We start from the raw sequence: 18,947 nt of genomic DNA on the forward strand, positions 1-18,947 counted from the left end.
AAATGGTAGGCTTGTGTTTTTTTTCCCTGCCTAGAATCTTTAGTCACCTCTAGCGTCTAGTTTTTAAAATCCTAAAAGTTATGTCTTGCGAAAACCAAAACAAATCTATTTCCCACGAGAAGCTGTTTGTTCTTTATAATTAATTCCAAAATCTTATTGTAAAAGTTTTTATATTCCAAATTTATCTGGATCCTCAGTCTGTTTATAATTTTCTAAGATCAAAATCTTATTTAGTTTTTTGCTGTTTATTTCTAATTGTTTAAATTCTTAAACTTATGATTAAAATTTTCTTTCATTCAGGATTGAAGGCAAACTCACCCAGCATTTTCAAATTTGTTGTTCTGATGGTCTCTTAATAGCTTAAAAGTAGTTAATAAGCAATTTCCAAAAGTGATTAGAAAGTGAGGTTTGCGAACTTAGTGCCCTTTAAAAGGTGCCAACCACAGTTGTGAGCAAGTTGGTTATTCCTGTTGTCTCCTAGCCCTCATACCCCTGAGGAGCAGCTTTCCAGAGCACATGTGGGCAATCTTCTGTCCTCTCCTTATCTAGAGAGGTTCCAAGGAACTGGTCTACTCACAGGTTCCCTGGTCTTTGCTGTAGTCACTTTTGCCCAGACGTCTTCAGTCTTCCATTCCTCCATAATTTTTAAAAGTGGGAAGGGGTCCCGAGAGCAAAAAGTTTAAGAAACACCGCTCTAATGTAATGCTTCCATTTATAGCAGTAGCAACTACAGTGTTTTGGTTTTTTTCAAATTTCACACAAATCTTGTTCAGAATCTTGGGAATATGGTAACTGTCTAACTGGCCCCTTAGGATGTTCTTTTCTATCATCTGCACAAGAAAGATGGAATATAGCTTGGATACCAATAAGTACTTGATGCTTATTCTGAAATAAGAGTGAAGCTGCAAAAATCAGAAGATTTGGCCAACTGTGTACAAGCAAATGTAATATCAACACACTAGTGAAACTGTCCACATTTGGGTACCATTGAGGCATGTTGGGTGCAACTCCAGTGAATTCAAGCAGCACAGTCATTGAGAGATTTTAATCTAATACACCTGAAAGGCATCAGGTTGGGAAAGGATGAACTGTGGCATGGTTGCATTCCTCCCTCTCTTCCCAGTATAAATACATGAATATTGCACTTTGAGACAGTGAGCCTATAGTTGCTGCTCAGCTTTAGTGTAAAAGCAAGGGATGTTTATTTTGCAATATTTCTTGTGGCTGCAAGAACTATTCACAGTGGTCATGATCTTAGGTGGTACTGGTATTTGGCCATTGCCCCAGTAGGTACGTACCTCTACATTGATAGCATTATCCATGGAAGAATGGCACTGCACACTGCCATAGATGATTGTAACTACTTTGGGGATGAGTGAAGTTGCTAGAAATGTGCAATTCTTACTTCTAATCATCCATTCCATCTCCCAACCGTGATAAGAGATGGAGCAGAATCATTCAGAACTACAGCCATTGTTCAAAGTCTGGGAGTTATTTATATTATTATATTATATTATATTATATTATATTATATTATATTATATTATATTATATTATATTATATTATATTATATTATATTATATTATATTATATTATATAAACATTATGATGAAACAGAATAGAGCTCATGTTTTGCCTGCTGAAATCAAGATCCTATTTTCAGCAGAGATATTTCTTGTTAAGAGGGTCTTAGATTTTAGTTGTGAGGAATGGTACCTCTACCTCAAATTTTGGAGAGTAATTCTATTTCAGTTGTGTTACGCTCTGAACCCTGTGCAATGAATTCTACTTTCTTCATTTTAAGGAAGCATCATCCTTACTACCCATGTTGCTATATTAACATTATATGCATGAGTGTGTGCATGCATGTACAGTATGTGTGTGTGTATTAATTATACACAACATGTTCTTTTTCTAGTTCAGTTGCTGAGTGCCCAGTAGTATGCACATTATCACCCTTACTAAACACAGACATACAAAGTACATGCACAGCTTATTACATCCACAATTTGTTCTCTTTTTCATTTCAGCTGCCACGTGCCCATTTCTACATAGGCCAGCAAATGGCCATTTAAAGTGTCTTCACCCTCATAGCCATTTTGCATATGGCTCCAGTTGCAACTTTTCCTGCAATGCCGGTTTTCAGCTGATTGGGCTGGTAACACTTGATTGCACAGCATTAGGAAACTGGACTCAAGAAATGCCATATTGTAAAGGTCAGTGTCAAGTACACTTTCTTATAAGGGATACAGAAAATAGCTGAGGCCCTCTGAGAAATGAAGTGCCAGAAGCAATGCCTGACAGGTCACTGGAGAAAGACTAAAACTTTCTGGTATGGCATACTGAAACTATCTGAGGCCTTCTGAGAAATGAAGTGCCAGAAGCAATGCCTGGCACTTCAGTGGAGAAAGAATAAAAGTGAATCTGATCAAGCAGCCTACACTGTGGTGAAAAGGGAGGCAAAGTGGGCTCACTTCTCCTTATTGCATTTTCAAGCTGTCATCCAGCAACCTTGTTTCGGGTCACTAACTCCCTTTTAGAGAGGAGTCATTATAGAGATCTCCTGCCTGGCTATTTTGACCAATTTGTATAGGATTATGCCGACAAAGTCACTCAAATTCAACAAAGTCTTGTTTTCTCAAGGGGCAGAATTTTTGATGGTGCCTAGGGCACCATGCTGCCATATTATCTGGGACTCCTTTTGGTTTGTGACCTTCAGGGAAGTAGATAGGATGCTTTCTAGGTTGCTCTCTACCACATATAATTTGGACCTCTGCGCATCCTGACTGTTGCGAGAAATATGTAGAAAGGTGACCACTTGGACTGAGGACAGGAAGTACTCTTTTGCAATGATTCCTCTCCTTCCTCAGTGGATGATTCTAATCTGTTACAGTGAGGGATGAGGGGTTGGCCTAGTGGCCCTGGATTTTTGCGGTACCACAGAAGCCAGTTTTCTTTCCCCTGTTTCTTAACATCTGTATGAAACTGCTGGGGGAGGTCATCCAATAGTTTGGGAAGAGGTATCATCAGTATCAGCTGATGATACCCAATTATACATTGCTACCCCAGGCTATAGGGAAGATGCGGTTGATGTTTTATCCTGGTGCCTGGAGGCTGCAAAGGTCTGGATGGGAGAAAACAAGCTAAAGTTGAACCAAAGCAAGATGAAGTTGCTGTTCTCCACCAACCCCAGTGGTGCCTCTGAATGGGCAGGGGCTACCTGTGAAGGAGTAAATTCTCAGTCTGGGGATTCTTCTGGACTCATGGCTCCTATGTTAAGAGGAGGTGGAAGCTGTGGCTAGAAGGCCTTTGCCCAGCTGCAGCTGGAACATCAACTGCAACCTTATGTGGTGCAGGGGGACTTGGCTACAGGAACTTATGCCCTCATTACCACCCATATAGACTTCAATGTGCTTTACTTGGGGTTGCCTTTAAAGATTACTTGGAAATTCTATCTGGTCCAGAATGCAGAAGCCCATTTGTTAATGGGCTGCAAACCCTGGGAGCATTTAACATTGATACTACAGGCCCAATTCAGTTACTTGCAAATTAATAGAAAAAGTTAAAATACAGTAAGTCTGCAATGCTGTATCTTCAAAAGAAAACTGATTCTATAAAACTATGATTCTGAAACCACTTATTGTTCATAAAAGACAGGAACAGAAAGTAGCATAACTGCCTTTTTACTAGTAGGATATATGCAACTGGTTGATTATCTGGTGAGAACATAATTGGACATCATGCACTATTATTTGAGTCATCCAAGATGATGATAGTTTATTTTAATCTGTACTTTCCTGTTCTAGCCGTCCAATGCACACCACTGAAAACTCTAGAGAATGGCAAAGAAAACTGCTCTAATCCTTATGGATTATTTGCATATTACTCCAGTTGCACCTTCTCCTGCAGCTCTGGGTTTGAGTTAGCTGGATCAGAGCAGCTGAACTGCACAGATCAGGGAAACTGGACAGGAGAGACACCCATCTGTGAAGGTAGGTTTAGGAAACAACACTGGTTGAGAGCTAGAAGTTGTCCAACTCTGTAACAGTGGTTCATCTCCAAACTGAATGTAGCCTTATTTTTAGAGGTATATGATAATAGTCTAGGAGCTTCAGAAGATGAGAAATATCGTTTGTTCAGGATTGGAAAAAGTGAAAGAAGTGTTTAATTTTCAACAAGTCACTTTTCCTAGCTACCTCATTATACAATAGATCAGCACATTTGGAGCCTACAAAACTGAATGCTACAAAACATTGCTTATTCTTGTGGCATATTGCCTGTTTGATAGAAGGCTTCTTGGTTTATAATTCCAAACAAGCAGGAGAAAGAACAGATTTGATATCTGTCCACACCTTCGCAACCGAAATCCTTTCTTCATGTTTAGTTTATTACTAGCATATACCAGAGCAATTTTAAAATATATGTATTTTAATTTTATTGGATTTAGAAACCACCCACCTTCCAGTGACTCTGGGTATCTTACATAATAAAATAGATGAATCAAAATCAAAACATAATATAGATAAAGTAATATACCAGAGCTTCAGCAAAGGATCGTTACCCTGTCGTGGTGCTGGAGCTTGAGCACCTCAATGATGCCATGAGCTAAACCGTGAAGGGCCACCCAAGACGGGAAGGTCATGACAGAGAGGTCAGACTGAATGCGATCCCTGGAGAAGGTAATGGCAACCCACCCCAGTATTCTTGCCGTGAAAACTAAATGGATCAGTACAACCAGAGATATGTCGTATACCATCGGAAGATGAGACCCCCGGGTCGGAAGATGGTCAGAATGCTACTGGGGAGGAACAGAGGATGAGTTCAACTAGCCCCAGACGTGATGACGCAGCTAGCTCAAAGCCGAAAGGATGGCTAGCGGCCGATGGTGCTGGTGGTGAACGGCGAATCCAATGTTCTAAGGATCAATACATCATTGGAACCTGGAACGTAAGATCTATGAGCCAGGGCAAATTGGATGTGGTTATTGGTGAGATGTCAAGATTAAAGATAGACATTTTGGGCGTCAGTGAACTGAAATGGACTGGAATGGGCCACTTCACATCAAATGACCACCAGATCTACTACTGTGGACAAGAGGACCACAGAAGAAATGGAGTAGCCTTCATAATTAATAGTAAAGTGGCTAAAGCAGCGCTTGGATACAATCCAAAAAATGATAGAATGATCTCAATTCGAATTCAGGGCAAGCCATCTAACATCACAGTGATCCAAATACATGCCCCAACCACAGATGCTGAAGAAGCTGAAGTAGAGCAGTTCTATGAGCATCTGCAGCACCTACTGGATAACACGTCTAAAAGAGATGTTATTTTCATCATGGGAGACTGGAATGCTAAGGTGGGCAGTCAGTTGACACCTGGAATTACAGGTAAGCATGGCCTGGGAGAACAAAACGAAGCAGGACATAGGCTGATAGAATTTTGCCAAGACAACTCACTCTGCATAACAAACACTCTCTTCCAACAACCTAAGAGACGGCTTTATACATGGACTTCCCCAGATGGACAACAACAAAATCAGACTGACTACATCCTTTGCAGCCAAAGGTGGCGGACATCTATACAGTCGGTAAAAACAAGGCCTGGAGCTGACTGTAGTTCAGATCATGAACTTCTTCTTGCACAATTTAGGATCAGACTCAAGAGATTAGGGAAGACCCACAGATCAGCTAGATATGAGCTCACTAATATTCCTAAGGAATATGCAGTGGAGGTGAAGAATAGATTTATGGGACTGGACTTAGTAGATAGGGTCCCGGAAGAACTATGGACAGAAGTTCGCAACATTGTTCAGGAGGCGGCAACAAAATACATCCCAAAGAAAGAGAAAACCAAGAAGGCAAAATGGCTGTCTGCTGAGACACTAGAAGTAGCCCAAGAAAGAAGGAAAGCAAAAGGCAACAGTGATAGGAGGAGATATGCCCAATTAAATGCAAAATTCCAGAGGTTAGCCAGAAGAGATAAGGAATTATTTTTAAACAAGCAATGCGTGGAAGTGGAAGAAGACAATAGAATAGGAAGGACAAGAGACCTCTTCCAGAAAATTAGAAACATTGGAGGTAAATTCCAGGCCTGACTATTCTAAAGCCTTTGACTGTGTGGACCATAACAAATTGTGGCAAGTTCTTAGCAGTATGGGGATACCAAGTCATCTTGTATGCCTCCTGAAGAATCTGTATAACGACCAAATAGCAACAGTAAGAACAGACCACGGAACAACGGACTGGTTTATGATTGGGAAAGGAGTACGGCAGGGCTGTATACTCTCACCCTACCTATTCAACCTGTACGCAGAACACATCAGGCGACATGCTGGGCTTGAGGAATCCAAGGCTGGAGTTAAAATATCTGGAAGAAACATTAACAATCTCAGATATGCAGATGATACCACTTTGATGGCTGAAAGCAAAGAAGAACTGAGGAGCCTTATGATGAAGGTGAAAGAAGAAAGTGCAAAAGCTGGCTTGCAGCTAAACCTGAAAAAAACCAAGATTATGGCCACCAGCTTGATTGATAACTGGCAAATAGAGGGAGAAAATGTAGAAGCAGTGAAAGACTTTGTATTTCTAGGTGTGAAGATTACTGCAGATGCTGACTGCAGTCAGGAAATCAGAAGACACTTAATCCTTGGGAGAAGAGCAATGACAAATCTCGATAAAATAGTTAAGAGCAGAGACATCACACTGACAACAAAGGTCCACATAGTTAAAGCAATGGTGTTCCCTGTAGTAACATATGGCTGCGAGAGCTGGACCATAAGGAAGACTGAGAGAAGGAAGATCGATGTTTTGGAACTGTGGTGTTGGAGGAAAATTCTGAGAGTGCCTTGGACTGCAAGAAGATCAAACCAGTCCATCCTCCAGGAAATAAAGGCAGACTGCTCACTTGAGGGAATGATATTAAAGGCAAAACTGAAATACTTTGGCCACGTAATGAGAAGACAGGACAGCTTGGAGAAGATGCTGATGCTAGGGAGAGTGGAAGGCAAAAGGAAGAGGGGCCGACCAAGGGCAAGGTGGATGGACGGACACGAAGAGTCGGAAGCGACTAAAGGAATAAACAACAAAATATACCAGAGCACATACAAAAATGCTCCATGCAGAACAGCACATTTATTTTTCATTGATCATTCTTTCTTTCTCTGCTTCCCCACTTTCCCATAAAGGAACAGTCCTGGTAGAATAAGCGATAATTAACTGAGACTAAAGGGTGTATCACCAAAGGAGCAGTGCTGTCCTAAAACCAAATTAAATAATACATTCCAGTGATACACCAAAGGTAGAACATGAACTTTCTGCAGAAATTAATAATACAAATAAATTTTAAAGACTTGAAATAAATGAGCAAGTTTCATACAAGCTTAGTGGTGGTTTTTTTTGCCCAGCTTCTAATATTTCCAGATTTTCTATTGGTGAATTTAACATTCAGTAGCTCATCATCAGTCACTAAAAGCCTCCTCCTTCATTCCCTCTCTCAGCTATCAATTCCTTAGCATTTTCTTCCTCCTGCCTCTTTCTGCAGCATTTGTGGATCTTTCACCTAAAGGTCTGTTTCAGTTTGCTCTTTGCCAGCTCTCAAGTGCCCAGAATTGCATGCTCCAAAGAATGGACAGCTCACATGCTCTCAACCATATGGAAACTTCACATATAGCACCAGCTGTATCTTCTCCTGTAATATGGGTTTTATAAGAATTGGACCCAAGAGGCTTAACTGTATGGCCACAGGAGAGTGGACAGGATTTGCACCATTCTGTGGATAGGATTTGCACCATTGAATGCTATATATTGCTTGAAATGTAGGACAGAAATGCTTTAATACATGAACATACATGAACAAAACATACTGAGATGGTTTCCTGTTCCACTTCCTACACTCTGTGACTTACGGGGGACCTCTGTTCCTTCTTGGTTTCATGCCACATGGCTATGATGTGCATAACTGTGAAGGCAAAAACCAGAGGTCTGGTAGCACCTTTCCAACTAACAAATGTTATTAAAAGCCACATGCTTTTGTGAGCTGCAGCTCACTTCAACAGAAGCACAGAGTGGCTAGACCGATGTAGGGTTTAGGTAAAGGTAAAGGTTTCCCTTGACGTAAAGTCCAGTCGTGTCCGACTCTAGGGGGCGGTGCTCATCTCCGTTTCAAAGCCTTGGAGCCGGCGTTGTCATAGACACTTCCGGGTCATGTGGCCAGCATGACTCACGGAACGCCGTTACCTTCCCGCCAAAGCGGTACCAATTAATCTACTCACATTTGCATGTTTTCGAACTGCTTGGTGTGCAGGAGCTGGGACTAGCAACGGGAGCTCACCCCGCCGCGCGGTTTCGAACCGCCGACCTTCCGATCGACAGCTCAGCGGTTTAACCCGCAGCGCCACCGCGTCTGGGGTAAAGTTGGGGTGGGTGAAAGGTGGGGGAGAGAGGGAGGGGGAGATAGGTTGGTTATACAGATGCAGGTGATGCATAAAACAGACTACAAGTACCTTATCAATTAACAGTTGTACTGTGTTAAAAACCCAATGTGGTAACAACCCATTCTGAAAACGCCTGAAACCTTTGATGTCTGTGAGTTCAACACTTTCTCACTCAATGGTGCTGTAGAATAGCAGACCTCAAAGTGACTGTTTTAGAAAAGCTTAGTTCCGTTTAAATCCTACATCAGTCTACCCACTCTGTGCCTCTGGCAAGTGAGCTGCAGCTCATGAAAAAGCTGCTATCGGACTCCTGAATTTTTGCCACCATAGACTAACACGGTTCTCCTCCTACAGTAATTGTGAAGGAGCACTAACCCTTGTCAGCTTACCTTGCAGTAAGATCATCTGCAGAAGCCCTTCTCCACATAAGGGGCGGATAGGGTGGATATTACTGAAGTTTTTTTCTGCAGTAGCATCCCAAACTTATTATAAAATGCCCTTTCCAAGCAAACTTGCCTAATTACAATATTACTGTACTTTCAGTGTCAGGCAAAACCATAAAAAGAGCCAAGCTGGGTCAGGCCAAATGCCACGACCACCCAGCAGTCTGTTCCTTACTGACCAACTAGATGTTTCATGGTAGGGGTGGGATACCCTAGGCCCCGTGGAATGCAATTTGAAGTAATTGATGGCATCATTTCCTGAAATACATATCCGTCCATCCATTTGTCCATCCTGAACCTCTCAGCAGTCAGGGTCATAGGATGACCTTGGAATCCAATAGTACACAGGAGGGACAGTTATTCTCTCTTTCTTTCAGTAATAAAATCCAAGGTCTGTACACCATGTATGGTAGAAGTACTCTCCCTCTATCTCCCCCCCCATATAACATATTTATACATACACGCCCAAACACACACACACACACAAATTTATGTGCTCACCCCACGCACAGACACCATGTACCTATTACTCTTCTTTTCCTAATCTCAACATCAGCACCACTAGAACCAGCATGGTGACCTTTCTTCATACTGTGGTCATTTGATCAGCCTTTGTCCAGCTCTGAAAGGTCCTTTCTGTGATGTAGCTGACTTCTCTTAATTTCAATGCCTGCCTGCCTTCCTTCCCCCACAGCCATAAAGTGTCCCCCACTGAGAGAGATGGAGAACATGAAGAAGAACTGCTCCCATCCCTGGGGCTCCTTCAGCTATAGCTCAGCATGTCGCTTCTCCTGCACTGAGGGCTTCATTCTCAATGGAACAAGTAGGATGCAGTGTCAACCTGATGGCCGCTGGTCCAGTGAGATGCCTGTTTGTCAAGGTACCATGATCTCTTTCTATGCCAACTGCAATCTGCATGAGAGTCATCTGCTCCATTAGGTCAGCCCTCGGTCAGCGGTCACTGCCATTTCCCCATTGTTTTTGTTTTGCTGTCCACTTAATTTTTTTTAAGGCTCACAGTACAGTAGTCCAATATACATTCTTCTTTTATCTTACTAAAATAATTTTGAAAAACAGTTGCAGAACAGTTCTGTAGTGGGTGCGGTAGGACTTTTGCCAAAGAAGTGTGTGTTAGCCCATCCGTGCTGCCCTCTGTTGGGTTTATTCTAATTTTTTTTTCAGAGAAAAAGTAATTTTTATTTATTGTGATGCAAGTCACTTCACTTTCACAACAGTCTCAGTGCTGCACAGCTGTTGTTATTGTGTTCTTTCTTAGAAAAATATTTAAGCACGTAGACAAAGAATTCAAAACTGAATTCTTTAATTTATACGAGCTTAAAATGTTGCTTTTGAAATACTGATCATGAAGAATGTGTTTCTTGCTGATTAATAAATTTAAAGCAGTAGCATTATTTTTACTATAATACTTATTTCTCTAAAATGACTCATATAAAAGATAAGGAATGCTGAGGATTTTTTTTTAAATATCCTCCCCACTCCTCCAGCCCCATTTTCACCCATTTTCTCAGAAAGTTTAGCTTGGCACATTTTCTCATGTTGTTAGTTCCAGGTGTACAAAGTACGTGAGACATTGTTCAGATTCACAGGTCAAGGGCATATGGTTGTGACGTAAGCAGATAGAGATCTGTAGAGATAACAGAGCTGATATTAGAATTCCAGAGCCTTAGAAAAGAGGAATGCACTATTGTTGACTTATCTCATCTCTAATATATCAAATTTCAGAAAATGCTGCCAATTACCTCAAGCAAGTTCTGCTTTATACTGGTGGAGTCACAGCATCCCTTGTTGCTGTTATGATCTCTGGGGGTCTGATAGCTCTGGCAATTAAGCGTCTTGGCAAAAGAGGTAAAGAGATTCACACCACCCAATTGGGGCTCAACCAGTTCCCTACATTCTCATCTTGATTCAGTAGATATGATAATAATTATAGTAAAAAGTGTATACAACTTCCCATTCCCTCCATTTTAAATGCCTTTCCGAACTATATTTTATACCAAAAATGTACAGTAATCCAAAACCACATAATTTATATAATTCATGTACTCCATTTATGTACTTCATATATTCATGCATACATACATATGTACCGATTTTTAGTGCCAACTTGACAGAAATAACATTGCATTGACCCTAAAAAATCCAGCATTTACATTAGAATAACACTTTTAGTAAGCCAAAACAATGTATTCATATGTCACGGTCAGCCAGAATTCTTCAGGATTTGGGTTTCCTGTAATCAAACAGCATAATGTTGCTTAATCAACTCTCCAGTCAATGGGAGTGGCTAAGATTAAACCAACCAGGATGACTATACCATGTTTAGTTTATTGATATGGGTCAACCAGGAAGTCTGTCTGTTCCTCTCCTAACATAGTTTTTTTTTATTGTGAACCGCCCAGAGTCCCTCCTTGTGGGAGAGATGGGCGGTGATAAATTTGATAGATAAATAAATAAATAAATGGTTTGTTCTTGAAGTATGATTGTGGCTTTGTAAGGATTGCCTATTCTAATGGATATCAGACTCATAAGCAGGGTTTCAAAGATATCTGATTTATTGAAGAATAGCATGCAGGATCACAGAGAAAGCTGAGAATGATGAAAGCGCGCCAAATTCAAACTAAAAACCCTCGGTGCAAATGAAATCCCTCCCCCCGTAGAATCATCTCACGTTCACAGTCCCAGGTGCTCCTAACGGCTTCTGATGGTCTGTGGGAAAAGGCCTTGAACAGAGAACATAATTCCAAACACATTCCATTGTACTGATTCCATATACAGAGCTTGGTACAAGGTCTCACAGCAGCTCCCTCCCAAACAGAAACGCGCGTCAGCACCTTGGCATGTGAAACGTTACGATGTATGAACTACATTGAAACAGTGAACATGACAGGCTTGTTAGGAGAGGCGCAATTGACAAAATTAATAACATCTTCTGGAAAATTATTGTGTTACCTAGCAGAGAGAAATAACAAGACTTATTACAGGGATAACAAGGAAAGGTCTGATATAATTTCTCTGAACTTGATGAAGAAAGGATGGGATATAAATACACTAATAATTATACCCTTGCACCCTAATCAGAATCACTGCTGCTATATTTTAACTACTGCTTATATTAATAGATGATATCCATTGGATTAATCTATCTTTTTGTCTTTTTACATCATCCAATGGGAACTATGACTCCATCAGAGGAGAAAAAGAAGCTGTTAAGCCATACCAGGTACAGACTGCAATATGAAATGACACTAAATTTCTTAGAATTAAGCTGCAAAACAATGCAAATTTCCATAAAAATTCAAAGACTAATTCATTTATTGTTGCATAAGATTTTATAGACTTTATTCTACTTTGTAAAATATGTGAAATACTAAATCAGTAAAATGGCTTGCTTGCAAGATGCGAGATGGGGGATGGAGGGAGACTCTTTTTCCAAAAGATGTAAAGATGGACAAATTTATACAAAAAGCAGATATTTCATTTATGAATTAAACAATCTAAGATGGCCAGACACATAGCATGAATCTAAACATATCTATGTAGAAATACATACTGTGGGGATACTGTAAGTAGAACTTGCTGCTTACTATGTTTGCTTAGAACTGAAAGGCACAGTCTTCCCCCAATGCTTTGCAAGCTGACTGTTAATTTATGTACCATCCCAGGGAAACAGAGAACCCCCTGGAGCAACTGTGGGTACCAGTGGGAATAGATGGGTGAGAGGTGGATAAGGAAATATCTTGCTATGTAAGTGGATGTCTCATGTGTAACAGGCAGTCTGTAATGGTTGCTTAACCTAACAAAGCCAGACTCACAAGTGGACTTTATGAAATCTGGTTTATCGAGAGATTAGTATGCAAGTACAGAGAAAGCTGAGAATGAGCAAAAGCGCGCCAAATACAAATTAAGAACCCTCGGCTCAAACCGTAAGACCACCCCCCACCCAGCCGTTCCAACCACCCCGGCCCCCAGGTGCCAGTAACTGTCTTCACCATTCTTGGGAAAGCAACCTTGAACATTTGAGAAAACCCAAACACATTCCATTCCCTCAACCCAGAGATAACAGTCCGGGCTATGGAAGCCTCCCTTCCCTGCAAATCAAACACGCAATTAGCAAATGACATGTGAAGTGTTACGATGTACCAGGCACATTGAAACAGTGAACATGACACAGTCTAGCTGACCAGATTACTGTGCAAAGTAAAGCAAATGGCATAAAATCTCTTCACAACAGCCAGTGCTCTTGATGACCTGAAAGTGCAATTTGTAAAAGTTGCACTTGAACTGTTTTGCATCAAAAATGTTAACCTTTCCATGGATTCTGATCAGTCAGAGCTTACATGATATTAATGTGTTAGTTTTTAAGGTGTCAGGAGACTCATTCTGGGTTTTGCCTAAAATTTTGTTCCTGGAAACTCAGTACAAAAGATGTTGCACTGCTGAGAATAGAAGCAAATTACAGGATGAGTTTTTTTCCCCTCACTTTGCATTTCCAACTGTAATGTGGCAATTTCAAGCACTAGGAACAAAAAAGCCTAATAGTAAAGTGTGCCTTGAGGGCATTAGGCTCTATTTTCCCAAGTTACACAAATTGTAGAATAACTATTTATCTGTGTTGCCTTTTAGGGACTTGGGGGTACCTGGTGTATATTCCAATTCAGCATATGATTCAGTTTCCTAAGGTAAGACCGAAGATGCTTTATTTTGTCATGTTAATTTCCAAGGCCTTTATTGCACTTTTCCATTCTCTGTCAGAACATTTCGCAATTATCTGTGACATAATTAACTCTTGGATGGGGAGCAGCAGGAGTGGGCTCCTGGGCTGACTCCTGCCCTAACCTCTCCCTGGCAAGCCAGATGAGTATTTGACTATGAGCCTGATCCCGTGCAAGAGTCCACGGCTGTGAGCCTGCAAACCATGAGGTGAGGAAGTCAAGCCCCAGTCGAAAGGTCTAAGCCAGGCAGTACATGAGAGACTACTAAATGAGGTGAACTGATCTGAAATCACCAAGGAATGTCCATAAGCCTGAGAGAAGTTGATGCAAATAAAAGATAAGTTGGTTGGAGATCAAAGCAATCAGAAATCCAAGAACTCAGAAGTCCAAGAGAAGCAAGGTGCTAGTCAAGGGAAATGGGTTTGTTACCAACAAAACCTGAGTCTGCTCCTTAATAGAGTGTCAACCCCTCTCTGTACTTCTCTTAGCCTAGTGTCTCATCCTTTCTAAAAGCTGTAGGGTGGTTGGATTATTCTAGGACTTGATACTTGGCTAAGGTCTGTGAATGACTCTTGACTATCAAAAGACTTAGCCCAGTTGTGCAGGCTTCTGTTCAACAGCAAAAGCCGACTCTATTGGCTTTCCAGAAGATCTTGAAAACCTGGCTTTGTGCCCAGGCCTGGGGCCCCGAGTGTGAGAAGGGACCCATTGCATGGTTATGTTAACACCATGGCTTTTAGATCGCTTGGCTGTATTTATATTTATTTTTAATTTTTTTGTTATTGTTTTTATTGTTTTATATTATGACTGTTTTTATTGTTGTTAGCCGCCCAGAGTCACTAGTTTGAGATGGGCTGCAATATAAATTGAATAAACAAACAAACAAATAAATAAATAAAAGCATCAACCTCTATTGGCTGAGAGTTTTCCCACAACAGACTAGCAGTCCATTGACTTTACAGGATGTCTTTTTCCACTGCATCTGAGAAATCCATAATCCACCCGCTATCACCATGACACTCTCCAGGGATCAGCTACTTCAAAGGTTAAGATTAGCTTTTTAAATGGGCTTTAAGTGTTCCATATTTCGCATTGTTCCGATGGTTAATTGCCTTGAGTGCCCAATATATGGAAACATGTTATATAAATTGAAATAATAACATAAATTCTCCCATGGGAAAACTAATTACTAATTTATTACAGTATATTATACTAATGGAATATTTAGGTTTTCTACTCTTTCTTGTGACTATTTTAGAATAAAAGCTGTAATTTAAATGGTTTCCATACCAGGGATGAAAGTGTGTTCCTTTTTGGCTAATATGTGAAAGAACAACTATAACTGGTTCCATGCGATAGTTAACTTGGCGTATTTATTTTCATCAGCATCTTCTAATACCCATCTCCATGGCAGATGTAATGCTGCTTGATACTGTCAGCTAGGATGGCAATGTAATGCTGTTCCATGCAGGGTATGTGCACAAAAGAAGCCTGGCCTAGAAGCACCTTTGGTCTCTTTATATATTTTATAGTTAACAGAGATCTTCAATAATTTGAGGTACATGAAGACTGTTACCTTAACAGGATATTAATAGCAAGCATCATCCATTTAAGATTTGGCAAACTAGACAAGACATATTTTTTATAAAAACAAAATGCACCCATATCTATAAACAAACACATCTCAATTCCCTGATAACTTCTCTGTTCCAAATGATTTTTTTTCCTTAAACGATTATTTCAATATTAAATCCATCAGTTTAAGTATTTCTTCTAGCCCTATGCAAATTAGTTTTAATTATTTTGTTGTTCATTCGTTCAGTCACTTCCAACTCTTCGTGACTCCATGGACCAGCCCACGCCAGAGCCCCCTGTCGGTCATCAACACCCCCAGCTCCCCCAGGGATGAGTCCATCACCTCTAGAATATCATCCATCCATCTTGCCCTTGGTCGGCCCCTCTTCCTTTTGCCCTCCACTCTCCCGAGCATCAGCATCTTCTCCAGGGTGTCCTGTCTTCTCATTATGTGGCCAAAGTATTTCAGTTTTGCCTTTAATATCATTCCCTCAAGTGAGCAGTCTGGCTTTATTTCCTGGAGGATGGACTGGTTTGATCTTCTTGCAGTCCAAGGCACTCTCAGAATTCTCCTCCAGCACCACAGTTCAAAAGCATCGATCTTCCTTCTCTCAGCCTTCCTCATGGTCCAGCTCTCGCAGCCATATGTTTTAATTACTTATAAAGTTTTAATTATAGCACTGTCTATTATGACTTTCCTCAAAACTGGTGCTGTCCAGATGAGTTGGACTTCACCTTCCATAATTCTTGGCCAGCACAGCACAAACCTAGAATTCCAGAAAGTATGAATGTAAGTCACTCTCTCTCAGCCCAACCCACCTCACAGGGTTGTTGTTGTGAGGAAAGCAGGAGGAGGAAGGAGTATTAGGTATGTTTGCTGCCTTGAGTTATTTATAAAAATAATAAAGGTGGGATAGAAAATAATAAATAAATAAAATTGAAAAACAACCTATCTAGAATGTGCCATGTAGGGGAAGCCTGACTGATTGACTTCAAAATTAGATGTAACTGCTTTCTAAATCACTAGCTTGCTTATTTTTTTCACCAAGTTATTTTTTATTTATATCCACACAGAACTCATCTGGAACATGCCATGAAGAAAAATGCTGATGCAGTGGGATATCCCTGTACCTCAATTCAATTCTACGAATATTGTTGATTAGCATTAGTGCTCACTGAAAGTCAGAGACAATAAATTAATGCTTGAAGCATCTAGCTTTAAAAGATACTTTGCATGGAGCTTCCATTCATCATCTAGCTACAGCACTTAAAGGATCTCAAAACTTCCTGAACTTCATTATCATTTATCTTGTGGCCAAGATGCTCTGAGATGACCCATGTTCTTCCTGTGTTGTTGGTACTCATAACATTGCAAACTATGATTGATAAAAGATGGCGTAGATATGCCAAGAAACCTTTTTTGGAAATTGTGACTGATTTTCCAAGACACGCTAATTTTAACATTGATTTTTTAAAAAATCAAACATAGATTTCAGAATTGAGGCATGTTTCTATTTTCTTACATGTGTAATCAAGATACACATGTAAAGGCTTAATAAATCTTGCTTCTTTCACATCTTGCTTTTCATAATACAAAAAGTTAATCCAGATGCCAGAAAACATCTGTGCTCCATATTATTGAAGGAGACTATCCAGCTTTTCAAAATGTTTATGCAGTCACCCTTGCAGCTTTTGACACCTTGCCAGGAATTGTTCACATACTGGAATTTATCTTTTTAAATAATAGCATGGCTAGATTCTTGCTTTCAAAAGCAAATGAAAGAGGACAACTTTAGGAAACTGAATGCTGCCATCAATCACACATTCTGCAGATGTAGCAAATACCTGAAACCCCAAAAGTGATGATCATGTACTGTGCATTTTCAGGAGTCAGACATGCTTTATATTTAATCAGGTGATCCCTTTGTTATGATTAACAGGGCCAGTTATCAAGATGCTCTAAAAATCTATACTACCTCAAAAGTACAGTTTGGTAAATTATCTGTTTAGGTATTAGTTGACTTATTGTTCCAACACAGTCAAATATTTCAGACTCAGGAACAAATCCCGCTGCACTGCAGTGCTTCCATCATTGTCTACTTGCATTTACAACTAGAAAAGGCTACTTTCCTAGCATGTTAAAGTAGAAATATAACATCTCAGACTAAAATCCTCACAGAATTCATTTGATTTGTTGAGTTAGACATCACAGCCTCAGTCTAGTCTGTCTCATAGGGATGGAAGAAGGCAATATACATTATCCTGACTTTAGTGGGAGAATGTAAATGTAATAAAAGAATGCATTATTTTTAGATTAATGTTATTGTTTCACAATACTGTAAAAGTCATCTTTTTTTTTTGTAAATTGGAAAGAAAATACAGTGGTTTTGGGGCTAATATTATAAACTATCATTGTGATATGGAGACAGTGATTGACTTCTTTTTTGTTTAAAACAAGCTGAAACAGCAGTAGTAGGAACCTGTAATGCTTTAGGTGATTAAAAAATATGTAATCTTTAAACTTTTCTCATGTACTTAAAACATTACACACTGATGTCTGTATTGTGCTGTATTCATGTGCCTACTGAGTAGCAACTGTGTTGGCAACAAACCCCACAACCGTGGTGTTTCCCAAGAGGCTCCAGCGTAGATCCTGCTCTGATCATCAAAGTTTTCCACAAAATCAGAGTTGCAGTAGAACTCTGGACAATTATTTAGTTTTTGTCATTTGTTAGAGAGAGAGACTATAACGTGGTTTGGATGGAATATCTCTTCTTCAATCAGGAGCTGTTATGGTCTTTTTCTTCTTAACCTGAACCAAACTAGACCCTGCAAGGGACATCCAGCCTTCTGAAGGGTTTGTCTCAAATGGTATAACTGATTTTAAATCCAATCATTCTATGTCTGTCTTCTGGCGTGGGCAACTTCCCTGTGCATTCTGTTTCCAGCCACTTCCTTGCCTAGACTTTGCTTGATTCTTAATTATTTTTCTCAGACTTTTTTACCTGTCTTATATTGTGATGCCAGATCATGCTCCAGTAGCAGGTTCCTCCTGAGAGCAGGACATACTCACAACTAAAAGTGCAAAGGGTCATTTTACATACATTTATACTCATCACACTATAGTCTTTTGAAGTGAGCAATGTTACACAAAGTGCACAAAAAAAAAGCAAAGAAAAAAAGAATTTGGAGACAAGACAAGAAAGGGAACTCTAACTAGACAGTTTACACCAGTATCATCTCTCTATAAATCTATCTCTGCAAACCATCCTTGCTTTCCACCATACGTACACCAATTAATACACTGCCTTTTGTTTTTTAAAGGTTGCATATCTAAAGTGAGCAATTCCAGAATAATAATTTATATGGAGATTCTAGCTAAGACTATACCTCAAAGCAGCTGGTTTCCCTTTATGCCAGACAGGTTCTTCAAATGATCCACTCTGGCCCCAGGCCAGTTGTCATTCTTCTTTATCTTTTGGCAGTCTTTTCCCTACAACTTTTGACATAGACTTAAATGGGGTTTTTCTGCACTACTATCTCTTTCCTCTCTCTAAATCTATTGATTGGATTACGAAATATTCTTTTCCAGCAGGAACCGACCTTGACTTGATTCACACAGTCCCCAACTCCCATTTTCCCTTAGCGCCACTTTCCCTGCATTGATTTTGCATCAGTTTTCTTCATCACTGACCTGTTATATGCTAGAACTCTGAAAGATCAGACCACTTCATTTGCATAATTTCTGATGTAGGTAATTCT

At 40.0% G+C, this 18,947-nt stretch overlaps 1 protein-coding gene across 1 annotated transcript in view; it reads left to right on the plus strand.

Annotated features, from left to right (window-relative positions):
- The window catches only part of SELP (selectin P), a 44,946-nt gene extending 28,187 nt beyond the window's left edge, over positions 1–16,759 (plus strand). Inside the window, exons 11-18 of the mRNA XM_063298519.1 lie at positions 2,032–2,217; positions 3,808–3,993; positions 7,593–7,776; positions 9,570–9,757; positions 10,621–10,743; positions 12,088–12,118; positions 13,522–13,577; positions 16,260–16,759. Of these exons, the coding sequence (XP_063154589.1) occupies positions 2,032–2,217; positions 3,808–3,993; positions 7,593–7,776; positions 9,570–9,757; positions 10,621–10,743; positions 12,088–12,118; positions 13,522–13,576 (953 nt within the window). The 3' untranslated portion in view covers position 13,577; positions 16,260–16,759. The remainder of the gene's footprint in view (positions 1–2,031; positions 2,218–3,807; positions 3,994–7,592; positions 7,777–9,569; positions 9,758–10,620; positions 10,744–12,087; positions 12,119–13,521; positions 13,578–16,259) is intronic.
- The last annotated feature ends 2,188 nt before the right edge of the window (positions 16,760–18,947 follow it).

The sequence above is a fragment of the Candoia aspera genome, chromosome 3, assembly GCF_035149785.1.
Source record: "Candoia aspera isolate rCanAsp1 chromosome 3, rCanAsp1.hap2, whole genome shotgun sequence".
In the NCBI taxonomy this organism is placed as follows: domain Eukaryota; kingdom Metazoa; phylum Chordata; class Lepidosauria; order Squamata; family Boidae; genus Candoia; species Candoia aspera.